The 27,455-nt window shown below is 44.8% G+C and overlaps 1 protein-coding gene across 1 annotated transcript in view; it reads left to right on the top strand.

The window, feature by feature from the left end:
• LOC142487741 (myotubularin-related protein 12-like) overlaps positions 1–27,455 on the top strand; it is a 74,421-nt gene that overhangs the window by 13,531 nt on the left and 33,435 nt on the right. The window contains exons 2-4 of the mRNA XM_075587554.1: positions 16,954–17,014; positions 22,521–22,657; positions 26,736–26,808. Coding sequence (XP_075443669.1) covers positions 16,954–17,014; positions 22,521–22,657; positions 26,736–26,808 — 271 coding nt within the window. The remainder of the gene's footprint in view (positions 1–16,953; positions 17,015–22,520; positions 22,658–26,735; positions 26,809–27,455) is intronic.

The following is a 27,455-nucleotide window of genomic DNA, read 5'->3' as shown; positions in this document are numbered from 1 at the left end:
TTGGAGGTGCAGGGGGGGGTCATTGGAGGTGCAGGGGGGGCGTCATTGGAGGTGCAGGGGAGGGTCATTGGAGGTGCAGGGGTGTGTCATTGGAGGTGCAAGGGGGTGTCATTGGAGGTGCAAGGGGGTGTCATTGGAGGTGCAAGGGGGTGTCATTGGAGGTGCAAGGGGGTGTCATTGGAGGTGCAAGGGGGTGTCATTGGAGGTGCAAGGGGGTGTCATTGGAGGTGCAAGGGGGTGTCATTGGAGGTGCAAGGGGGTGTCATTGGAGGTGCAAGGGGGTGTCATTGGAGGTGCAAGGGGGTGTCATTGGAGGTGCAAGGGGGTGTCATTGGAGGTGCAAGGGGGTGTCATTGGAGGTGCAAGGGGGGCGTCATTGGAGGTGCAGGGGAGGGTCATTGGAGGTGCAGGGGAGGGTCATTGGAGGTGCAGGGGAGGGTCATTGGAGGTGCAGGGGAGGGTCATTGGAGGTGCAGGGGAGGTGTCATTGGAGGTGCAAGGGGGTGTCATTGGAGGTGCAAGGGGGTGTCATTGGAGGTGCAAGGGGGTGTCATTGGAGGTGCAAGGGGGTGTCATTGGAGGTGCAAGGGGGGAGAGTGATGTGAGGTGCAAGGGGGGAGAGTGATGTGAGGTGCAGGGGGGGGAGAGCAATGTGAGGTGCAGGGGGGGAGAGGGATGTGAGGTGCAGGGGGGGAGAGGGATGTGAGGTGCAGGGGGGGAGAGGGATGTGAGGTGCAGGGGGGGAGAGGGATGTGAGGTGCAGGGGGGGTGAGGGATGTGAGGTGCAGGGGGGGTGAGGGATGTGTGTGGTGTGCAGGGGGGTATTATGTGTGTTGGTGAGGGGGAGATGGGGGTATGAGAGATAGATGGGGAGTATCGCAAAGGTTGATAGTGAGGGGTTCTGGGGGAGATATATGAGGATGATGATGAGAGGTGCTGAAGGAGAGATGATGATGATGATGATGATGATGATGATTTTACCCGTGCGGCGCAAATTTTTTTTAATTGGAGCAGTTCGGCCCTTCTCGCTTTGTGTTGTGCAGGCATCCAGTACACCCTTCTGCCCCTCCTTACACCTCAGCCCTAATTTTTCGCTATGTACCTGTCCGACTCTTACGTTCTGCTCGAGGATGTCTTTTGTCTACCCCTCTCCCGCCTAAAACTTTTCTCACTCACTGCCCCACACCTCTGGAATGCTCTTCCCCCTCTAGCACCGTCTCTCTTATCACCTTTTATGGCCTATCTTAAAACACACCTTTTAACTAAGCATTTGTATAGCTCTATTGGCTGATACTTTACACCTCCCATATGCATTGACCTTGACCCCTTGCAGACTCACTTACTGGAACACTGAAGCGCCATATAAATAAAGATATACATACAGTACATGTATGATGCATTCAGGTACTCCTAAGTGTACTCTTACGGTTATTCACACAACCTTAATTTGTCTGGTTTCCAACCACTGGCCGATTCCCAATAATGAAATAATTAAGCTCAAATTGATGAGACCAAAGCATTGAAACTGTTTTCTGAGTGTGGGCTTTCTGTTTTTGCACTTGTGTTCCAGGCTTCTCTGTCCATAGCAGGCAAGAGCTCTAGGGAAAATATCCCTGTTCAAAATGAGTAGGAAGCAAAACGTGATACTCTTAATTCTTATTTTTATTTTATTACACAAGTCTTGTGTGCAGTTTGGTTACTGTAGGTTTTGTGGGACCTGTGGAAGATCTACGATTTGCATTTGTGAGCGTTTATTTTTCTTTACACACATTCACTCACTATCAGGAATTAAAAAACCTGCATACTAGCGCTCATCCAGTTATTCACATTCGCCCCATTCAGTCAAACCTCGAGATTTCCGTTAGGCCCTGGCTCAGGGCGGCACAATTTTGGGGCTGCAAAAAATGTCCGCCCATATTCATTTGCTGCGCTATCGGACCTGCTTGGAAGTCACTTGCATATGCCGGTCGCCCTCCTTTCTGCCGCCCTCCTCCTCCCCGATTTCGCAGCGTCAAATGACTCCGCGGACGTCACCAACATGACGTTTCGTTGCCATGGTAACGTGACGACGCAGCATCAAATGAAGTCACGGCATCGCATTACCATGGCAGCGAGACATCATGTGACGTCTGCGGCGTCATTTGACACTGCGAATCGGGAAGGAGGAGGGCAGCAATTTCGAAATCCACCGCTGCAGTCGATGGCTAATTTGCTCATATTCAGGCCTTTCACTGCCTGACTCCAAATAATAACCTGTGGGTGGATCATACAGGGCCCTAACCTGAAGGGGAATGCAAGTGCCTGTGTTTTAGAATATCATTACTGTATATAATAAGTTGGAGGCAATGTTTTCTGCTGGAGGATCTAGTGTTCCTCCTTGTGCTTTCTGTGTCTTCGGGGTGATCTTGTGATGTTTTCAGAGGGACTGTGCTGCCGCAGGTGGCTTTCAGATGCATACTGCTTCCTCTCTACATCTTCTACAGCTTCAATCCACCTCTGAACAACTTTCCTGAGGGGAGAAGGCCAGCCCTCGGGAAGATCCCACATACCTGGAGTAATGTGGCTCTCCTTTGCAGTATCCTGTGCTTGCCTCGCTGTGACACCCCAAATAAGCACAAAACGTGCGCTGTTACAATGGCATGTACCGCTTTCAAGTGATTAACAGCGTAACCACCAGCAATCAGTGATGGTGAACAATTGGCATGGGAATATGTTTGCATTTGCAGTGGCAATGGGAAAAACATGGGGAAACTTTGGGGACGTACACACGTGTGTGTCCCCACAGGGAAATGAAAGTGCATGCACATGTCTTTATACGTACGTAATTGTAGGCCCTGATAAATTCACCCCCAACCCCCAAACAAAAGACAATTTGTTAATTGACAAACTAAAGCCTTAACTACAGGTTAGTGATTTGAAACTCTAATGGCAATCTCAACATTTTATTTTCACTGTTAAAATGTTGTGTGAAGTAAACATGTCTTCGGATTAAAAATAAATAAATATCTGATGATGACGTGCTTGTTGGTGTTCTGTTTTGACACTGGTTTGAGCCTGTGCATGTCTGCACATGATGGAAAGTATTGCATTAGTGCACTGTAAACTGTGGGGCATTTGTATTTGCTGTATGGTGGAGGTTTTTTGTACTTTGTCATCAATCATCATAACTTTTTAATGTCTGGTTATACCCACTTCCCCGCTTCACATTGCAAAGCCAGCAACCAACCTCTCACTGAGACCTAAACTGTGGAAAAGCTGTCTGTGAGCAGGGTTACTGGCTATGCACTTCTTTAATCCAGGCTGTGCTGAAAAGCTGTGTAATGCTGCAGGCATAAGCTTATAGGGCTCTATGTAAAATGCTCATTTGTATGTCATTACCCAGAATCCCTAGCTGCAGCGTAAGCATTGTATCCTAAGATAATGAGGAAAAGCAGGGTTGCAGACCTGTCTGAGATATGTGAATGTGCCAACAAGTGGTATTTGTATATGATGCACCTGTAAATCAAACTATTGGGCTACGACCTTGCTGTATTCAAGACCTATAGACACAGCCAATAGCAGTTGTGGAAGTCTACTTAATATAACCATGTATTTGTCATCAGAACTCTGTGCCCAGGACATACTTGAAAATGAGAGGTAACTCAATGTATTACTTCCTGGTAAAACCTTTTATAAATACATACATCATAAGCGGAGCCACATGAAACCATAGCAGTGTCACATTTGGTTTGAGTAGTGTTGAAAATGCTGTGTGTTTTTTGGTAGAGTTCTTTTCCAAAGGCATTACAATTTACCTTTTGTAATTGCTCGTGACTGATGAATAATTTAAATCTTTGCAAGCCCCTTTGGCCAGTGAAATTATTATAAAAAGTCTTGTCATTCAAATGTTCCTCCTCACTGGTGCTTTACACTGATTGGAAGGCATATTTATATATTTATTTTTGAGGACTTCTGGTGATCTGTATCTGCGCTGTTTAGTCTTCAATTTTTTTCCCCTCTTACACATTAAAGCAGGGGTGGGGAACCTTTTTTCTGGCAAGGGCCATTTTGATATTTATAAAATCATTCGAGGGCCATACAAAATTATCAACTTAAAAATTAGCCTGCTATATTTGGTCAAACATTTAATGAACTCACCACTAATGTGATGACTGAAACTGCTTCTCTTTGGGTGACTGACTGACTCTTGGGTGGTGGGTGACTATGACTGACAGCGGGTTGGTGTCTGTGCGCACGCACATGCGCCCGCGCGCGCGCACACACACACACACACACACAGAAATCGGGGAGGGAAATCAGACTCTCAGACCCACTCTCTCTCTCTGACACACTCTCTCTCTCTCTCTCTCTCTCTCTCTCTCTCTCTCTCTCAGGCAGACTCTCACTCTCTCTCTCAGACTCACTCTCTCTCTCTCTCTCTCTCAGACTCTCTCAGACCCACTCTCTCTCTCAGACCCACTCTCTCTCTCAGACCCACTCTCTCTCTCAGACCCACTCTCTCTCTCAGACTCTCTCTCTCAGACTCTCACTCTCTCTCTCAGACTCTCAGATCCACTCTCTCTCTGTCAGACTCACTCTCTCTCTCTCAGACTCTGACTCTCTCGCAGACTCTCAGACCCACACTCTCTCTCAGACTCTCAGACCCACTCTCTCTCTCTCAGACACACACACCTGAGTGGGGGGAGGTTCGGGGAAATAACACACACACACACACAATCACCCACACACCCTCACCCACCCACACACACTAAATCACCCCCACACACACACACACACACACACACACTCACCCACAAAATCACACACACACACATACACACACACACACACACACACAATCCCCCCCACACACACACAATCCCCCACACACACACACAATCCCCCCCCCCCCACACACACACACACACACAATCACCCACCCACCCACACACACACACACAATCACCCACCCACATACACCCACAATCACACACTCACCTACACACAAAATCACACACTCACCCACCCAATATCACACACACACAATCACACACAATCAGCTGCAAGAAGTGACAACTTGAGATGCATGCGATCACACAGTCATTTTATGGGGGCTCTGCAAAAGTTAATCATACAACTTGTATTGAAGTCAAGGAGACCAATGATGCTGGGATTAGGCTGCGTCCACGCTAGCGCTGAGCGGGCGGCGCTTGGTGAGGTGACTTGTATATGTATATGTATATATATATATATATATATATATATATAAACCATAATACTGAGTTAAGTTATGGTGAGTAAAAAAAGTGACAAAAACCCTCCACAGGAAAGCAAATATGCAAATATAGCTGTATGCTCATCTGCATGTCTTAGGCAGGTCTGCAACCCCGCCTTTCCCCATTATCACCCAGCATACAGCACTTCCACTGCAGCAAGGGATTCTGGGAAATGACATGCAAATGAGTTTGGCCTATCCCATAAGCCTCTCTTGCATTCCCAGTAAAATCAACCCCACACTGATGAGACCCATCAAGGTCGAAACAGCTGTCTGTGGGTGGTTTTCTGGGTATGCACCTTAACCCTGGCTGTGCTCAAAGCTGTGACCATGCAGCAAGCTTAAGCCTATAGGGAACCATGTTAAAAATGGTTATTGAGGCAAAAAGTGACACTGTGTGCTCATTTGCATGTCATTTCCCAGAATCCCTTGCTGCAGTGGAAGTGCTGTATGCTGGGTGATAATGGGGAAAGGCGGGGTTGCAGACCTGCCTAAGACATGCAGATGAGCATACAGCTATATTTGCATATTTGCTTTCCTGTGGAGGGTTTTTGTCACTTTTTTTACTCACCATAACTTAACTCAGTATTATGGTTTATATATATATATATATATATATATATATATATATATATATATATATATTTTTTTTTTATATATATATTTTTTTATATATATATTTTTTTATATATATATACATATATACATATACATATACACACACATACATACATACAAGTCAACTCACCAAGCGCCGCCCGCTCAGCGCTAGCGTGGACGCAGCCTAATCCCAGCATCATTGGTCTCCTTGACTTCAATACAAGTGGTATGATTAACTTTTGCAGAGCCCCCATAAAATGTGTGATCGCATGCAGGGGAACCTAGAAAGTTTTAAAAAAATTTTTTACTCAAGCGCTGGTGAGCGTGTGTGCCCGCCGCATACGCATCGCGTGAGCTTATATATATATATATATATATATATACATACATCACCTCGCCAAGCGCCGCACGCTCAGCGCTAGCGAGGACGCAGCCTGTGTGTGGAGGAGGAGGACCGTGTAAGTGCGCAGGGCGGGGTCCGTGGACGTGCGCATGGGGGGGAATCAGCGGGGGGATCGGAGGAGGACCGTGTAAGTGCGCAGGGGGGGATCGGAGGAGGACCGTGTAAGTGCGCAGGGGGGGATTCTGAGCAGGGGGGGGATTCTGAGCAGGGGGGGGATCAGAGGAGGACCGTGTAAGTGCGCAGGGGGGGGATTCTGAGTAGGGGGCGGGTATTCTGAGCAGGGGGTGGATATTCTGAGCAGGGGGGGGGATTCTGAGCAGGGGGGGATCGGAGGAGGTCCGTGGACGTGCGCAGGGGGGGGGGGGGAATCTGAGCAGGAGGGGATCGGTGCAGGTGCCCACCTCCGCAACTGCTGCCCGGTGTGGAGATTCAAGTTTCTTCCTCCGCAGACTCGCTCTTCTGTGGACGTGCTCCGTAGGGGGGGGGGGGGGGGATCTTGGCAAAAAAAAAAAAAAAAAAACTCTGGCTGCCTCGTGTTGTCATATTGCCAAATCAGGAAAGGGGAAGTTTTTTTTTTTCCCCCCTCTTTTCTTTCGAGCGCGCAAACGGCCGCCTGACTCACGGGGGCCGGACCAAAACAGTTTGGCCCACGGGCCGGACGTTCCCCACCCCTGCATTAAAGGGACAATTCCCATGTTTAATTTAAACTTGAAAGAGATTTGTTCACCTTCTTCCTTTTTTTTTTTTTTTTTTTTTCTTCCCCTTCCCTGCTTTCAAAACCTAAATTAATATGGCTGCTAAGACTCTTTTCTCAATTAATTCAGACGTTAAAAGAACATTATTGTAGAAGTTGAGTGCCTAATGACATAGCCTCACCTGTCTCCCCTACAATCTATCCTAAATGCTGCTGCCAGAATCACTTTACTCTTTCCTAAGGCTGTCCATAGTGACTTTAGCTGTGCAGAGGCGCGCTGAAGCTGCGTGAAAGCGGGTGCTTTCCCTGGCCTTAGTTCGCGTGCCGTCGGGGGGGCGGGCCAGTGACGTCACGGAGCTGGTTCGCCCTCATTGGACGAGCCGCTCACTTGACCGGCCCTGCGCTCCCGTGAGCGCCGAAACTAAAATTGAATTGTCGGCTACGCTTCCGCACGCCTGCGGCAGCGTGTGCGAGCCCCTGCTAAAGCCGCTCTCATTGCGGCAGCAGGGGCTCACTGCTGAGTGTGAGCGCGGCTCAGCACGGCGCTGACCATGCCCTCGGCCTAGATCTGTCTCAGCGTCTCCCCGGCAGATATCATTCTCCTAGCTTCTTATCAAATCCCGCTTCTCACACTCAATTTTCCTCCTCCCTTTTAAAGCTTTACACTCTTGTGCCCCTTCTTACATCTCAGCTCTAATTTCTCGCTATGCACCATCCCGACTCTACCCCCTTTGTATCTAAAGCCCTCTCCTGCCTTAAACCTTTCTCACTGACTGCCCCACACCTCTGAAATGCCCCTCCCCTCAATACCCGACAAGCACCCTCTCTATTCACCTTTTAGACCCAAAACACACCTGCTTAATGAAGCATATGAGTAGCTCCGCGGCTAATACTATACATATGATACATAAAGCTTGACCCCCTGGAGACCCATTTACCAGAACGCTCTCCTACCGTCTCTGTACGTTCTTCCTACCTACCAATTAGATTGTAAGCTCTTCAGAGCAGGGACTCCTTTTCCTAAATGTTACTTTCATGTGTCAAGCACTTATTCCCATGTTCTGTTATTTGTCTTATTTGTTATTTATATGATTGTCACGTGTATTAGACATGCATACATACATAGCCACCATGTCATTGGGTCTCTCTCCGGGGGCCCTATGACTTGGTGGCTACATGATGATGGGTTTTAAGCCTGTGGAGCGTTTTGAGTGCGCTCTAGTCGGCACATTAACATTGGACTCCTCCCTCTTCTGTTCGTGTCGTCGCACGTCAGTGATGCTGCAATCTCGTGATTGCTCCTAGGATAGTTACCTGGTCACGGTGTACTAGAGGGGCGGTCACACTATGGTGCTCTGGCCCCTCTAGCACGCAGAGGGTAAAGATGCCACATATTTTTTTTAAATTTAAATGTGACACTTTAGTCTGATTCTGTGCTGCCTGCGGAAGTGGCAACAATGAGAATAAACAGCCAGAGTTGCCATGTGAACACTACTGCAGGCGGTGGGCCTTTTTTTAAATAAAAATAAAATCGCCAATAGCTAGAAAAAAATAAAAAGGTTTGTTAATTTTGCTGGAAAAGGCATGGCATGGAGCTGTCTTTGCAGGGTATATTGGCAGGAACTGCACCTTTTTAAAGCAGCAGTTCAAGCTGCCATTTAAAAAAAAATAATATATATATATATATATATATTATATATTTATTTGATATTCCATTCAATATGTGCATACAATCTGCACACTGATAAGGGATTAACTAAATTGCCGATTGATTGGCAAAAATTCGGCTCTGGGTTTTTCTATATCACTGTCAGTGCAGCAGAAGAGGACCAAAGATGCAAAGTTCTGTGGTGAAGATCATGTGACCAGGCAGTCACTATAAGCAATTGGTGCACTGCTAGAGAGAGGGCAAAAGAGGTGTGCCAGAGCCTGTCTCAGAAGAGGAAGGGGATGTGATTTATTTATTTATTTTAATTTAAAAAAAAAAACACATGTATCATATTGCTTGAACTGCAGCTTTAAAATCTGACAAACAAGTTCAGCCGAACATTAAATGCTATTTTATCACTGCTAATTACTTTAAACTATTTCTCTGTTGCAATAACCTCTTGTTGCTTTTTATTAATGCCCCATTCAACTGCCAGCAAGGGCATTAATTCATTTTTTATTTATAAAATGTTTTACCAGGAAGTAATACATTGAGAGTTACCTCTCGTTTTCAAGTATGTCCGGGGCATAGTTATGATGACAGATACATGATTACATTAAGTGAGCAGGGTTATACATTATATACAAGACATTGCATGCACATTAAGAGAGATGTTATAGGCGTATATAACAATTACAGACCAGATTAAAATGTGAGACAGCCTTAGTTTTGAAAGAACTTAAACTGGTCGGATGTGAGAGTCTCTGGTAGGTTGTTCCAGTTTTGGGGGGCACGGTAAGAGAAGGAAGAGCGGCCGGATACATTGTTTAAATACATGGTTAATAAACATGTACGGGCAGTCCTCGGTTATCCAACACAATGCGTTACTCAAAATGGCGTTGGATAGCGAAACGTTGTAAAACGAAACACGTTTTCCCATAGGAACACTTTTTAAATGAAAGGTTCCGTTCCTGAAGGCATTTTTAACACTAAAATACACCAAATATTTTACGCAGGCAATAAGATATGCAGCACACACATACATTTTATATAGTGTATATCAGGCCTGCACAACTCGTAAAGTGCGGAGGGCCGAACTGCTCCAAGGAAAAACAAATTGGGCCGCACGGGTAAAATCATCATCATCATCATCATCATCGTCTCTCCTCCAGCACCTCATCATCATCCTGCACCTCCCATCACTCTCCCCCCCCTGCATCTCCCATCTCTCCCCCCCCCTGCATCTCCCATCTCTCCCCTATCTCTCCCCCCCCTGCATCTCCCATCTCACTCCCCCCCCTGCATCTCCCATCTCCCCCCCTGCATCTCCCATCTCCCCCCCCCTGCATCTCCCATCTCTCCCCCCCTGCATCTCCCATCTCTCCCCCCCCTGCATCTCCCATCTCTCCCCCCCTGCATCTCCCATATCTCCCCATCTCTCCCCCCCCTGCATCTCCCATCTCACCCCCCCCCTGCATCTCCCATCTCTCCCCCCCCCTGCATCTCCCATCTCTCCCCCCCCCCTGCATCTCCCATCTCTCCCCCCCCCCTGCATCTCCCATCTCTCCCCCCCCTGCATCTCCCATCTCTCCCCCCCCTGCATCTCCCATCTCTCCCCCCCTGCATCTCCCATCTCTCCCCCCCTGCATCTCCCATCTCTCCCCCCCCTGCATCTCCCATCTCTCCCCCCCTGCATCTCCCATCTCTCCCCCCCTCCATCTCCCATCTCACCCCCCCCCCCCCTGCATCTCCCATCTCTCCCCCCCCTGCATCTCCCATCTCTCCCCCCCTGCATCTCCCATCTCTCCCCCCCCTGCATCTCCCATCTCTCCCCCCCCTGCATCTCCCATCCCCCCCTGCATCTCCCATCCCCCCCTGCATCTCCCATCTCTCCCCCCCCCTGCATCTCCCATCTCTCCCCATCTCTCCCCCCCTGCATCTCCCATCTCTCCCCACCCCTCCCCCCCCTGCATCTCCCATCTCACTCCCCCCCCTGCATCTCCCATCTCTCCCCCCCTCTGCATCTCCCATCTCTCCCCCCCCCTCTGCATCTCCCATCTCTCCCCCCCTGCATCTCCCATCTCACTCCCCCCCCTGCATCTCCCATCTCACTCCCCCCCCTGCATCTCCCATCTCTCCCCCCCCCCCTCTGCATCTCCCATCTCTCCCCCCCCCCCCTCTGCATCTCCCATCTCTCCCCCCCCTCTGAATCTCCCATCTCTCCCCCCCCCCCCTCTGCATCTCCCATCTCTCCCCCCCTGCATCTCCCATCTCTCCCCCCCCAGCATCTCCCATCTCACTCCCCCCCCCCTGCATCTCCCATCTCTCCCCCCCCCTCTGCATCTCCCATCTCTCCCCCCCCTCTCATCTCCCATCTCTCCCCCCCTGCATCTCCCATCTCTCCCCATCCCTCCCCCCCCTGCATCTCCCATCTCACTCCCCCCCCCCTGCATCTCCCATCTCTCCCCCCCTCTGCATCTCCCATCTCTCCCCCCCCCCTCTGCATCTCCCATCTCTCCCCCCCCCTCTGCATCTCCCATCTCTCCCCCCCCCTCTGCATCTCCCATCTCACTCCCCCCCTGAATCTCCCATCTCTCCCTCGCCCCCCCAAGCTTCTTTGCCCCCCCCAATCTCCCTCTCTCCCCCGCATCTCCATCTCTCCCTGGTCCCACGGGTCCCACTCCCTGCCTATGCGACCACACTGCCGGGGTGCAGAAGGGAGGGCCAGAGGGAGAGTCTGGGTGCCGGATGGGGAGTTACAGCGGGAGAGCGGGAGGGCACGTGGCGGCCCCCACCCCTGCCCCCCCCAACCCCCAATCTCCCTCGCCCCCCCCCAAGCTTCTTTGCCCCCTCTCTCCTGGTCCCACGGGTCCCTACCTTATGCGGCCACGGGTGAGGTAATGAAATAGACAGAAGCTCCAGGTGCTGCACTGGCTGGTGTGCAAAAGCGCGGGAGAGCGTGGCTGCTGCTAGCCCCGCCTCCCATCCAATCCCGGGCCGCGGCTCAGCTGCCTCTGCATATTTCCAGGGGGGGCCATGCATCCGCCCCACGTTGGGAGCAGGGAAGGGGCGCCATTTTTTTTTCAAATTTTTTTTTTAATTTCATTGAGGGCCGCACAGAGAGGCCAGGCGGGCCGCGTGTTGTGCAGCCCTGGTGTATATACTGTATTATATATATATATATATATATATATAATACTGAGTTAAGTTATGGTGAGTAAAAAAAGTGACAAAAACCCTCCACAGGAAAGCAAATATGCAAATATAGCTGTATGCTCATCTGCATGTCTTAGGCAGGTCTGCAACCCCGCCTTTCCCCATTATCACCCAGCATACAGCACTTCCACTGCAGCAAGGGATTCTGGGAAATGACATGCAAATGAGCACACAGTGTCACTTTTTGCCTCAATAACCATTTTTAACATGGTTCCCTATAGGCTTAAGCTTGCTGCATGGTCACAGCTTTGAGCACAGCCAGGGTTAAGGTGCATACCCAGAAAACCACCCACAGACAGCTGTTTCGACCTTGATGGGTCTCATCAGTGTGGGGTTGATTTTACTGGGAATGCAAGAGAGGCTTATGGGATAGGCCAAACTCATTTGCATGTCATTTCCCAGAATCCCTTGCTGCAGTGGAAGTGCTGTATGCTGGGTGATAATGGGGAAAGGCGGGGTTGCAGACCTGCCTAAGACATGCAGATGAGCATACAGCTATATTTGCATATTTGCTTTCCTGTGGAGGGTTTTTGTCACTTTTTTTACTCACCATAACTTAACTCAGTATTATGGTTTGGCCTATCCCATAAGCCTCTCTTGCATTCCCAGTAAAATCAACCCCACACTGATGAGACCCATCAAGGTCGAAACAGCTGTCTGTGGGTGGTTTTCTGGGTATGCACCTTAACCCTGGCTGTGCTCAAAGCTGTGACCATGCAGCAAGCTTAAGCCTATAGGGAACCATGTTAAAAATGGTTATTGAGGCAAAAAGTGACACTGTGTGCTCATTTGCATGTCATTTCCCAGAATCCCTTGCTGCAGTGGAAGTGCTGTATGCTGGGTGATAATGGGGAAAGGCGGGGTTGCAGACCTGCCTAAGACATGCAGATGAGCATACAGCTATATTTGCATATATATATATATATATATATATATATATATATATATATATATAATTATAACATAATAAATAATATATTATATAGTATAATATTATATATATATATACGCTCTTACGACGCTTTGCAACGTGTGTGTGTGTGTGTGTATATATATATATATATATATATATATTATATTATATTATACAGCTGCGCTAGCTGGAAAACCGGACAGATGGGTAAATCCACATAAAATAGGTAATTAACCAGTTAAACCAATGTATACTAGATGATATACCAGTATGCCACAATAGACAAACAAACAAAACAACAACAGACACACAAACAGGGAGAAAGGAAAAGGGATGCCCCAAAGAGAAAAGAACAAACAAAAGTGTCTGCAATCAGCTGCTAGGTGTCGCTGCCAGTCCTCAGGAACAACCAACTTCCTCTCAATCTATAAGACAAAAAGAGGACAGCGCGGCTCCCATAGCATAATACTGTAATTTAATAAAGGTATAAGCTGATAGAATAAGGACACTTACAATATAAAAAGAGATTACAAACAGTGGTTAAAAGGTCTTTGACATCACCCGCAGGACCCTCCGTTTGCTGATCCGTGTGTAGTGTGTCAAACCGCGCCTGCTGCGGACGTCAGGGAGATGCGCGCGCACGATCTCCTGCTGATGCTCAAATCCCGCGAGAGTTGGCGGCCGTGGATGAGACTAGATACCATAACGGCAGACTCTGCTCTATTCACTGTAAAAATGTGAATAAACAAAGCGGACGGGCTCCAAAGTTTGGCGGATGAATGCCAAAAGTACTTGGATTAAAAATATATATTTTAAAGTCCAAATGACTTCTTCTCTACGCGTTTCGTCGCTGCATGCGCCTTCCTCAGGGGATGGCACTTAACTAATAAAAGACAACATTTATAGAACAGTGCTAATAGATACATTTGAAGCACATGAGTGATAATTGGATGCTTGCATAATTAACTTTGGGGCTGGATGAGGGGAAGACATGGAAAAGGACAACATATGAAGAAACATGAGGTAGATGAGGGAACACAAAAAACATGAAAAATCCATAAAGAATTAAAATGAGTATAAAACCATTACATTGATAATAATAATAACAAATATATCTTTAAAACATACTGATAAACAATAATGCTGCTAAAAACATGAATAATCCAAATTACAGATAAATGTAATATATACTAGACAATAATAAAACATTATAATAATAATAAAATAAACCACTTGATAATGTAGATATTTTTGTTTGGGTCTTACAGATATAGCCTCATACACATTTAGAACAACAATGTTCCACACATCAAGTAGTAGACATCTATAGAGAGAGAGCATATTTTGATGTATATTATTCAATATTTAATGCTATAAAAACCATGAGAACTTTTCAAACATATATAAAAATAAATAAAATAACTATGCACCTAAATAATCGATATTAATAAAGGATCTAGAGGTATTTAAGATATAGTTAATATAACAACACTCCAACTGTAATTTCAACAATAGTTTATCATATCAAAAATATATCACAAAGAGTATTATCTTTTGATATGCCAATGGATGTTGTATAAACAGGATGATGTAGTCAACAGGCGAGCAAGGGGACCAGAGAGATGTTACACCAACGTGCTCGTATCTATATGTTCATTGAACCCCTTGGGTGACAAAGTGTCCAGTGTATAAATCCAGAAGGTCTCTCTAAGACACAACCTCCTGAATCTATCACCCCCAATGAGAGACACTGACACGTGCTCAATACCCCTAATCGTGAGAGATGCAGGATCTTTGTTATGGCAGATGGAGAAATGTTTAGCGAGACTATGAGCGAGATTACCATTAATGATTTTACGTCTATGCTCTAGAAACCTAGTGCTCATAGGACGAATGGTTCTCCCTATATATTGGGGACCACAAGAGCACGATATGAGATAGACCACATAGGCGGAAAGACGGTTGATCCTGCCCCTCACTTAATGCTCTCTCTGGTTGGAGAAAGAGCAGAATTTGTCCCCGGCAGTAAGATCTTTACATGTAAGACATCTGTTACGTCCACATGAAAAATTGCCGGAGAGAAGGTCAGACACAGCTGAATTCCCACCCGTAGTTGCTCTCATCGTAGTCGATTGACTAGGGGCCACAATATTCTTGATGTTCCTAGCCTTTCTGTACGTAACACGTGGGGATACACGTGGGTAGAGTAGGTCCCAGGAAAGGATCATTCCTGAGAATATTCCAGTGGCTGTTCAATACCTTTTTGATTTTATATGCAGATTGGTTAAATTGAGTGATGAACCTAGGACAATTCGCTTGGTTAGATCCGATACCATTGGTACCATTAGTCCCAGTCGGACAAGTATTGACCTTGGATTTAACCAGTTTGTAATCATTTTTTATATTGTAAGTGACCTTATTCTATCAGCCTATACCTTTATTAAATTACAGTATTATGCTATGGGAGCCGCGCTGTCTTCTTTTTGTCATATATATACACACATATACACATATACAACGTTGCAAAGCGCCGTAAGAGCGTTGGATAAGCCGTTTTGGCGTTGTAAAAATGAACATAGGTATGCATTGCATAGCGTTGGATAAGCCATTCGTTGTAAAATGAGGACTGCCTGTAATGCCCTTTTCTGGTGGTGTTTTACTATAGTCATATTTCCATTATAGGTAATTTTTGTTTTAATTTAAGTCCTGTAAATGTATACTTTGCTCTTGCCAGTGCTGGGGATGGCTGCTGTGTGGAACCGCACCTCACTGGTAGCTGGCAGCAGCTTTCACAACTACTGTTCTTCTGGGAAATATTTTTAAATGAGATCTGTTGTCTGAGGGGTCAGCATTACATTGCTTTGGTCAACGGCTAAGGTTTGTTCTTTAGTGGCCGCGCGCGGCCTTTGTATAGAAGAAGGGTTAACTAACCTCAGCCAATTATAAGGCCCGCGCACGGCTGTGGTCGTGCATCCGGCCGACAGCGGGGACGACGGGGAATACAATGATTTCGCGCTGAAACGTGTGTGTGTGTGTGTGTGTGTGTGTGTGTGTGTGTGTGTGTGTGTGTCTGCACAATGTTAATAAATATTTTATTTTTACCAATGTGTGTTTTTTTTTTTTAAATAAATAATAAATTACACACACATACACACATACAGTCATACACCCGCGCACATTATACACAAAACGTGTGTGGCACGCCACGGCCGCACACAGTATATAACAGCTTAAGCTCCAAGCTTTCCTGTAGGAGCTGGAGACCACTGTTAAAAGACACGGTGATGCTTAGGAAGCGGCTGTACCTTGCCCGCATTCTCCCTTCTGCCATAGGCGTCTTTACATTTTTTGCCATTTGTTGCCGGCAGCAAATTCTGAGAGCATGTTGCTGATAGTACAAGAGGAATTAGGGGCAGCTGCTGAACTGTCCCCGGTGCTGGTTGCAGCTGCTTGCAGCTCTGATCCAGCCTTCTCTTTAACGCACTATTTTCATTGTGTACACTTCAATTTCATTGTGTGTGCACTTGATGTCCAAACCTCAAAGTGTGCATCAACTTCACAATTGTAATTTTCTTAATGTATCACATTCATTGCCAGAGATGCTTGGTTCTCATTCATTTGCCAATTGTCGATGGCCTCACTGGGTGTGAAGGGATTAAAGCTTTTAACATAGGATTGAAGCAGGGGGGTCTTTGGAGCATGAACCCCATTAATTTCAGCTCTGTGAACATCCTGCTTCCTGAGATACCGGTAGCAGCTATGGCTGGGTACCTGAGGTTCTCGTAATGGCGGTGTTCAAATCTCCCGTGTCCCTCTTGCCAATAGGAAGCCATGATGTCATCCGGTGCGGCTTCCTATTGCCCCACATGTCAATGACCTGTTAGACCTGCTGTACGGGTGCCGGTTATCTCGGGAAGCAGGGGATCACTGAAGCTGAAATAACTGGGGTCATCTCCGGAGACCCCCTGCTTCAAACCCATGTTAAACGGTCTGTTTGGGTTGCTGGTTTAAGAGCCGTAATACTGGAACCTACAGGACAGAGCAGTTACCATGAAAAGGTTACATGTGTTATACGTGCCTCACTTCCAGTGTCAGTTTTCTGAGTCTTCAGGTTACCTGGTGCTTGCAGTGTTATTTTTCCTTACAAATATAATGGTTAATGTTTCTTCTGGTCCCAGCGGGATGGAAACATTCTAATGTCTTCCCTTTTTTCTTTTTTTGACAGGAGATAGATGTAAAAGAAAAAGATCCTGCAGAGGCGGTGGGAAATATTCCATTATTGCCAGGTAAATGTAACAATACTAGAAGTAGTTCAGAGTTCTAGTATGTGTATTGGTCCTGGGGGGAAAAAACAGGTTTGATGTAGGTATCACCTCCTACAGTCTATCAAATCTACTCTTCTGAAAGTGAAGACCAATCTAAAACATGAACAAAAAAAGCATCACACTTTTTTTTTTTTTTTTTTTACTAAACCTTTCTTTGGGTTGCAAGAACGTTAGCATGAAGCAGTAATCTCATTTACTTGGCAACTTTTAGATAAATTGAAGTGTCTATAAAACTGCCTTTACACATCTCATCATGCCTGCTACTGACCAGGTTACTTAGAAGCTGGCCCTCAAATCAGTCTGCTGGCTGCAATCATTGTAATGTTCCCTGGTTACTTAGCCCGGTTTCCAAAACAATTCCCCAACTTGCCTTGTTAGACTTTGCAGTAGCGGTGGTGAGTTGGTGAGTTAGTAATGCACGCCAGGTAGTTTTAGCAGCATGGTGCTGAACTCGGCTTTCGTCACCCTTCCTCACCTTGAATTTCGAGGTGAAATGGTTCCTTTTCAGCCCCCAGTTTAGCAAATCAACCAAGAACATGCACCGCTCATTGTCAATAGTTTTCAGAACTTCGTGTAACTAGGCAGTGTTTGCCTTGAGGTGTAGCAATGTAAAGGCGTTGTATTTATGTGGCTCAGAGAAGATTATGATAAGTTCCGTCACCGATCTGCTATGTTTAGAGGAAAGCCAGTTGTGTCTTTAAATGTTAGAGATAAAGGCTCCCTAAGCTGCAGGATCAAGACCACATCCTGTGCTTGACATGGATTCCTGTCCCTCAGGACATTATAATGGGAGGAGAGAGTAAATTAAAATATGAACAAATGACTACGTCATGAGGACCAATGTCTGTTCACTGTATGCTATACTTATCAGGAATTAAAAGGAGACAGGTTGTTGCTGTCGCTCTGTGGCTGTGAGCCTAGCATGTAGTTTTAACTCAATCGCTGCAATAAGGGATTTGCGCTCTGCAATGTGTCCAGGCTACCCTAACAGCTAAGGGGTTAAATAACTCATGTTTGTCATAATGTCAAACAATTGTGTTTTTCAAATGCTTTCCCCACAGGCTCTAAATAACTTCTAGTTTCAACTTATTTCTGATTACTCTTAGCCATTTCCTTTCTAGGAAGTGTGCTCTGGTAGCCTCTCCAGTGATGTAATGTATATTGAACGGAAGGAAATAAGGAAATCGCGACCAACAAAGTGTGTATTGTTAACTCTGTGCTCTGTCTAAGATGTACCAGAGTTTCTACCGCCTCTTTGCATTGTGACAATTGTTTCATCCAAATCCCAGGGGCAAATTTGTTGTTGGTGTCCTTTTTGGGGGGAATATGTATCTGTGGGCATCACTTTATTTTTAGCCATTTATTCTTCTACCTGCCATTTGTAAAGCACTTCCTTTTTCGAATTGGATATTGCATAAGTAGTTCTCATTGAGATTTATACTTATTCCAAAGTCCCACTGTTATTTCACTTACAGCTATTAATAGGAAGCTTTCTGAGCCGGGCCTATTGGTTCTGAAGAGACTAATTTAAAACATTTGTCCTGAGGCACAGGATTTGGAAAACCTGTGATAAAAGACGGTAATTACCATATAGTTACATAGTAGATGAGGTTGAAAAAAGACGTACGTCCATCAAGTTCAACCTATACAAAATTTAGACGACAGATACTTTATACTATATCTATATTTACTTTTTGATCCAGAGGAAGGCAAACAAAAAACCCCAATGCCATATCATCCAATGATATCTCATAAGGGGAAAAATAAATTATTTTCTGACTCCAAATATTCACAATCGAGTACTCCCTGGATCAACATCCTTCCCATGTTTATATATTTGGTATATCCCTTTATACCTTTCCTTTCTAAAAAGATGTCCAACCTTTCCGCCCCCTCCCAAGATATCTTTTGTATCTGCCATCACAGTCTCCATGGGTAACAAACTCCATATTTGAACTGCCCTTACTGTAAAGAACCCTTTCCTTTATTGGTGAAATCTCCTTTTCTCCAACATTAAGGGATGACCTAGTTCTTTTGAAAGCTCTTATATTGTCCCCGAATATATTAGTGTAAATAGTTATCATATAAATTGGATGTTAACTTCTAATTGTATCTTGTGCAGCACACATTAAAAATTATTTAATTTTTATGTATCCCCTTCCCTAAATTCTGAAAAACAATTAATAAAAAGTTAAGAAAGAACCCCTATGTTGAGAGCACTCTGGTGGCTGGTGAGCTGATATTGCTAGACCAGGAACTAAGGTAAGTACACTAACTAATTGTAATGGTGAATACGTTCAAATAAACTTTATAAGGAGGAATCCTCAAATAAAATATATAGGTCAGTGGGTAGACCTCTGTGTGAGGTATACCTGAACAAATAAGCGAAATATAAAATAAGGGGGGGGGGAGATTTAAGGATAATTGACCATACTGGAAATAATCTAGTCTTTTGATAATACTGCCATCCAATATGTGGTAACTGGGTGACACAGAGGACGAGTTAATTTGTGTGAGCCAATACCTGTTGGATCTGTTGTATATGCCTATCACTGGGTGAAGGCTCAGCAATAGCAGATTGGTATGCTCACAGAGTAACCCGGTAACCAATTCCCTCATTGGAATATCTTAAATTAGACACATTCTGTATGTTCAATAGTGTGGATAAAGTATAAGCAGAGGCTGAGAAGCTACTGTAAGAAGTTCATAGCCCACATAAGCAGATACCTTTCATCATGGTGTCTTTTGTCTGGATAGAAAGGCAGACTGTATACGTCTGTCAGAATGTCTATTGACAGATAAGCTGAGCATATATTTATAATATTACATAAAAGATGATACCGCAGTGTTTAAGCGGGTAAGTGTAATGTTCAGCGCACTAGCTGGTATCCCAGGAGCATATGTTCTGCCTTAGATAGGTATACAGCACTATTAGACTGATAGTTAATCAATATATACACTGAAAGTGTGGTTGTTTATAGGGCTGCGAGTCAGACAGGTTGGGAGACTAGTTTTGTCTGACAAGATGTCATCAGTGACCACGTCTTATGTCCAGGGAACCTTGATGGGTCCCATAAATCAAGCTATCTGGCTATATACTCCTTGGCATTGAAAGTGTCAAATGTGCTTAAGGTGCAATAATCTGCTTAAAAGTTTCATAGGATATGTGCAAATGGGGTGATACACCCGTGTGTGTCACTCTTCAGAAGGTAGTGAAAACTAAAATAATTATATAACATACACACTGCGTGACTGGACAAAGTAGCAGACTGCAAACGTCTGACACTATGTCTCCAACTGTCACGGCTTACACTGCGCTGTTAGTACATCAGTAAATGGTCATATGTCTCTACGGCAGTGCAGTGCCTTTGATTCCCCCTCCAAAGTGCAGAGACGTTTGGTCTGTGTACCGTGTAACTCCAACCGTGGGAGATGGAGTACAGAGTTTAGTCAATGAGCATGGGTGACGGGCAGGAAGTCTCTGTTACCGGCCCCAATGACGTTGGTACGTCTACTGCCGACGGCTTTGTACGTCGGCAGTAGACGTACCAACGTCATTGGGGGCGGTAACAGAGACTTCCTGCCCGTCACCCATGCTCATTGACTAAACTCTGTACTCCATCTCCCACGGTTGGAGTTACACGGTACACAGACCAAACGTCTCTGCACTTTGGAGGGGGAATCAAAGGCACTGCACTGCCGTAGAGACATATGACCATTTACTGATGTACTAACAGCGCAGTGTAAGCCGTGACAGTTGGAGACATAGTGTCAGACGTTTGCAGTCTGCTACTTTGTCCAGTCACGCAGTGTGTATGTTATATAATTATTTTAGTTTTCACTACCTTCTGAAGAGTGATACACACGGGTGTATCACCCCATTTGCAGATATCCTATGAAACTTTTAAGCAGATTATTGCACCTTAAGCACATTTGACACTTTCAATGCCAAGGAGTATATAGCCAGATAGCTTGATTTATGGGACCCATCAAGGTTCCCTGGACATAAGACGTGGTCACTGATGACATCTTGTCAGACAAAACTAGTCTGCCAACCTGTCTGACTCGCAGCCCTATAAACAACCACACTTTCAGTGTATATATTCATTAACTATCAGTCTAATAGTGCTGTATACCTATCTAAGGCAGAACATATGCTCCTGGGATACCAGCTAGTGCGCTGAACATTACACTTACCCGCTTTAACGCTGCGGTATCATCTTTTATGTAATATTATAAATATATGCTCAGCTTATCTGTCAATAGACATTCTGACAGACGTATACAGTCTGCCTTTCTGTCCAGACAAAAGACACCCTGATGAAAGGTATCTGCTTATGTGGGCTATGAACTTCTTACAGTAGCTTCTCAGCCTCTGCTTATACTTTATCCACACTATTGAACATACAGAATGTGTCTAATTTAAGATGTTCCAATGAGGGGATTGGTTACCCTGTGAGCATACCAATCTGCTATTGCTGAGCCTTCACCCAGCGATAGGCATATACAACAGATCCAACAGGTATTGGCTCATACAAATGAACTTGTCCTCTGTGTCACCTAGTTACCACATATTGGATGGCGGTATTATCAAAAGGCTAGATTATTTCCAGTATGGGTAATTATCCTTAAATTCCCCCCCCTTATTTTATATTTCACTTATTTGTTCAGGTATACCTCACAGAGAGGTCTACCCACTGACCTATATATTTTATTTGAGGATTCCTCCTAATAAAGTTTATTTTAACGTATTCACCATTACAATTAGTTAGTGTACTTACCTTAGTTCCTGGTCTAGCAATATCAGTTCACCAGCCACCAGAGTGCTCTCAACATAGGGGTTCTTTTCTTTCGTTTAGCTATTGAGTTATTTCCCCTGATTGCAGCACCTCAGCCTTGGCAGTAGTGAGGGTCCTTTCCCTTTCCCCCCCCCTCCTTTCCCTGGTTGTAATAAAAAGTTAAGTAACAAAAAAATAAATATAGATAGATAGAGATTACGTCGCCCATCTTCAGTTTTACCGTATGGTGCAAGGCTGGTCAGAAGTAGGACAAACAAAGATGCAGCTCACAAAAAGAGAAAAACATTTTTTTAGTAAAAAATAAAGTAGCAATGTAATTGTCTTTCTTCAAGAATTGTGCTCCACTGTACAGTAAATATTTTACTTTGGGAATTAAGTTATTTTCGGTAGGGGTTTTCCCCACCCTTTGCCCTCCCCTCATTGGCAACTGATCAATTGTGAGAAGAGGGAGAGACAGACGGGCACTTGGCAAAAGGGAGGCACTAAAGTCAAACCCCTGCAACTTTCATCTTGCCATGTTAACAAATCGCACACAATTATTTTATAGCAGTCTGTTCAATACCTGGATTCAAGCCCCATCCGTCATTTTGACCATTTCCGTTCTGAATTTGTATGCCGCATTCCCGAGTGGTAATTATAATGGTTTGTTTGTGTTGCCTAATTTCTAGGAGAGTTGTTGCTGTGTGAGGCCAATACCGTGTTGAAGTGCACGCAGGATGAAAGTTCGCAGCGTGGGGTCTACGGAAAACTTATCTGCACAAATTTCAGGATCGCCTTTCTTTGTGAGGAGGTGCCGGACGATAACGTAAGGATCCAACGTTTTCCAAACTTGCTGTCATGTCCAAACACGACTTTGTAGAGGTACTTTGTGTGTGTCCCTGTGAAACGTGGGCGTAGGGCCTATTAAGCATAGTTCTGCACATTCTAAAAGATTTTAACATTAATTGAGATTCACCCAATGCGTCTGCTTGATAACTACGCAGGGCTGGCGGCCGCTTTCTCGGGAGAAAAGGACTAGTCTCCACCTGGTGGTGGTTCTGGATAGTCAGGGGTGCTGACAAGTTGTTCAGAGGGAGAATCCAGGCTCTAACTGGTGATGAGGTAGGGACTTGCCCAGGAGGCCGATGGAGGTATCTGGGCCTAACTTCTGGGTTCGAAACACCAAGCCCCTCTGTCACCAGGTCCGGGACAGTTGTCCTGCCTAACCCCTCCTCTCCCTTGTCCTCAGCCCTGTGGTGCTTCAGCAGTTTCTGATGTATTGAAAAAACGACTCTTCAGAGTGCTCTCATGTAACATTTACATGTGCCATACTTTGGTATTTCCACCCCTTCATGAACACAGACAAGTTTTTTTTTTTTTTTGTTTTTTTAAGGGGTGCACATGCTTTAGTTCTTAAATGTGGGTTTGTTTACGTTGACATACAGTTGAACAGCAACTTTCACCGGCATTAAACTGGCTTAAAAAGTGGTTTGGATCTGAAAAGTAAACTGATTTTCACATTGCCACACAAATTCTACTTACACTGTGCAATACAAAATATACTGTTATAAAAAACAGATGCTTGTTGGTTAATCAAAATCATTTTTTTTGTCACTTACTGAATTAAAATATACAGCACTCGAGTTGCGTAGCAGTTTGTAGAATGAAGACAATTCGAAATGTTTGTATATTTTTAGGGTCCTTGTGAACATTTATTTTGAATGCAGGAAGGCATTCTTGGCAGTAAGCCAGCTCGTGCCCACAGCTGGGCCTGCACGATTGCCTCCAAACTCCAGACAACAATAGCCCATCAGGAGGATCTTTTACAATAGAAGCCAGTCAGCAACTGTTTCTAAAATGTGTCCGGTGGTTTCATCTGTATTATTTCTGGAAGCATTGGTATTGTGTATGGGCCATAAGGTGCCTTCCAGTCAAGTGAATGAGCCGTAAGGTTTCTTGTGGCTCATTAAATATGGACCCAATCAAATACATGTATGATGGGTCTTTTAGTTGTTTAATGAAAGATCTAACAAAAGGGGTCTTTTCCTTCCAGCGTGAAATGCAAACAGACCCTTTACAGATCTGTAGCCTAGGATCTCTTTGCACATATCTTCATTATTAATGGTATTGGGGCTTACCCCAGCTGCAGGATTTGAGACATAGACACTTGGGTCACCAGACCATGCAACAACATCCTGGCAACATCCTAAAACAATCATGTTCTTTTATCGTTGCAGGTTGTGACACACAATTTTTTTTTTTTTTTAAATATTTCTATGTATCATAAGTCTGTCACACAAAATATCTCACCGCAGTCTTCCCTGATAATACCTTCATGTTGGTCTCTTAAAATTAGTATACATATTAATGGTTGTAATATAAAATGTCATGTTTTGCAGCAGCCCCTTTGTCAGGTTTTTCAAAACGTTGAATTGTTTCCGACCAGCAGTTAAAATGTAATGTTTCGGCTCAATTTTCTACCTGCTCTGTGTGCTACATGTTCACAGCTCATGTCTTATTTTTGGTGGGTTCAGACCAGTGTGGTATAAAGCAGTAAGGTTGTATTTCTGCCATGGAGTTCTGCATACTTTCCTTGTTGCTGTTGATGCACTGCTGTTTACCTCCTACTTTTGTTCTCTTAAAGGTGCAATCCCCAGAAACATATAGTAAAGAATTTAAGTCTATTTGACTTCCTTAAACATAACTGTGTTAAAAAGCCAATATCTGGATGCTTTTGTTTATTTGCAAATGAAGAACAGATTTGTTTTTTGAGGGCCTGTGACTAGGAGTGTTAATCAGTAAAGTGTTTCGCCTAACTTTAGCGCACCCCGTCTTATTCACAGAGCCAATACAGATGGGGCTTTCACTGTGCACACTCCTGATCACACAAAAAATAGAGGGGAAATCAAACCCCTCCTGAGTTCTCTTACAAAGTTTACAAACCAATGCTAATGGTGTAAACAATTAATTAGCCACCCTGATTGAATCCCTTCCAAATTTTGCTACCACACACTCTTTGGGGATATTGTACCTTTAAAAAGTACTACAACCAAAAGGGAGTCCACAATCCAACAAAAATTATAATGAATAAGCCTCCGTATCCCCATACTCTCATGATTTCTTATGGAGCGAGTGGCTCATCGATTTTACATCGTACCAGAAGCAGCTATGAGCACTTTGACTAGAGGAAAAGTAGTGTCCCTCTGTCTCTCTCTAACCTTATCCACAGTATAAATGATGATTTTACCATGTCAATATGAAATTCTTTAGTAGATTTCTCTGAGGCCCCTTTATAACATGTTGTGAAATAAGCTACTTAAAAGTAGCTGTAATCTTTCTGAGCGGGGGGCAGGGGTGGCTTCACTGAATATGAAATAGGGGCCTAGGGAGCATCACATGAATTTCGTGTCATCTTGAACGTGAAACTCTCCATTTAGCTTAAACTTGTTTTACTATTAAAGTTACACTTTTGAGTGTGAATTTGATGAGCTGTTTAACGCCTCTTAAATTGTGACGCGCTTGCCAATGTCATAGCGCTGTGTGTTAAATGGAAATGGGACTTTGGCAAATGAAATAAAATGGTAGCCACTGCTGGAGGACTGGCGTGAACTCCTCCTTTGCTGGAGGTGAATTGAATGCATTGCAATGTAAGGCTAAGCCCCCGCTAGCACTGATTGGGCTGAGCGGGCAGCGCTTGCGCCGGGGAATTACATATATAGATTTATGTAAGTCCCTGCTCGTGCGCGGGCACACACGCTCAGCCGCGATCGGTACTTACATAAAGAAAAGACCTTTTTGTTCACAGATGCATCCGATTCAACCTCACCCACTCCAGCGTACATATGCGTTGCCCCAAAGGCGCACAGCCTGATGGGGGGGGGGGGGCCCAAGAACTGCTCCCCTCTGCACAGGACCAGCGTGCTAAGGGTTAACATGTGCTTGTTCTTTGTTGAATCGGCAACCCCACCCACTGGAATGTTAATGAGCCATGGGGACACAAAGAAAAGATCTTTTTGTTCACAGATGGATCCGATTCAACCTCACCCACTCCAGCGTACATCTGCGTTGCCCCAAAGGCGCACAGCCTTTGGCGCAGCCAAAGGGCGTGAGCCGTTTGCTGCCGTTCACTGATGTTAGTTGATGTTAAAGCTGCTCTATTTCTATCTGAAACTCACAAGCCCTTTATCCCCTATACCCAATTTTCCTACTTTCTGTCCATGAAATGTCTGTGAAGTGACTGTATAACCCTGTTGTTTTATTGTAACCATGTATTTTTTATAACTCTGTGCCCAGGACATACTTGAAAACGAGAGGTATCTCTCAATGTATTACTTCCAGGTAAAACATTTTAATAAATAAAATAAACAAAAAATCTATACTTACTCGCGCGCTCAACTACCCGCAATGCCCCACCCCACGCGTGCGTTCAAGCCGGACACCCGGCGCTCATGCTTGGAGCGCTATCCAAGCATGAGCGTGCTCAGCGCCAGCGGGGACTCGGCCTAATCCATTTCTCGCTTTCCCACAAATGAAGGAGCAAATTGTGCTATAAACACCACTGTGCCCTTGCTATACTCCATAGGATGAATGTCCGCAAACGCTTGCTTCTACACACTGTAAGTTTGTTGGGCTTCATGAAGGGTGAAGTAAACTCTCCTCTGCACAAGCCAGTCAGTGACAGAGTTAGTTATTGTTTTTTTTCCACAGCTCTGCACGAATGATTCATAATCAACAGATTTACTTGACCGGCTAGCAGATTAAAACAAACAACACACAGGGATGATGGATATACAGTTGCTTTGGCAAAGATGTTTGGTATTCCTGTTTTATGGAGCATTGCAACCAGTGGAAGCATTGCCAGCCTTTTAATATTCATGCTTTGAATTTTACATCTTGTATTTCAGATTCCAGAATTCCGGAACAAGATTGTTGGTGAAAATGACATAACTCTTCAATGCGTGGACCAAATGTTTGGAGGTACTTATTTGACAGCTTTTCCTAGTGATTTGGATTCTCTGCCCATGATCTTACGAAAAAGATAATGCAGAAGGTTAACTCTTACAGCGGTATTGTAGTTCTACATAATTTTATTCTAGATGCTAACATTTGTCACACACATAGTTGTTATGGTGATGTAATTTTAAGTTTCCTGATTTGTATTTTTCACAATCTTCTTCATCTTTTGTTTTAATACATGCAAGTAAAAAAAATATATATCATTCTCCTATACCTCTCAATTGGGTGGCTTCTGCATAAATCCTCCTCTTTCTATTCTTACACACACACACAAACACAAACACAAACACAAACACAAACACACAAACACAAACCATACATGTGTGTTTCCTGGCCATAACTGTCCTCAAAGAAATCGGAGAACTGGCATGTTTTGGACTGCAGTAGAAGGCAATATTGAGTATACATTTCTAAACTGTTTGTGCTCTAAACTGTTTGCCGCTTTAAACCTCACTGCATTCCCCACTTCTTCCCAGTACCCTCCAAAGACCAGTAGAGCAGCCAGGACCGCAGTTCTAGAATAAGTAAAGTCCACATTATAAATTTAGCAAGTGTGAGTGCGTTATCTTTGGGGAGGTATAATTGTATAGCAAGACTCTGCCTTATTG

This window comes from Ascaphus truei, chromosome 1 (assembly GCF_040206685.1).
Source record: "Ascaphus truei isolate aAscTru1 chromosome 1, aAscTru1.hap1, whole genome shotgun sequence".
Lineage (NCBI taxonomy): Eukaryota > Metazoa > Chordata > Amphibia > Anura > Ascaphidae > Ascaphus > Ascaphus truei.
The sequence above is the reverse complement of the archived record's forward strand: the minus strand, read 5'-3'. Positions and strand labels throughout refer to the sequence as shown.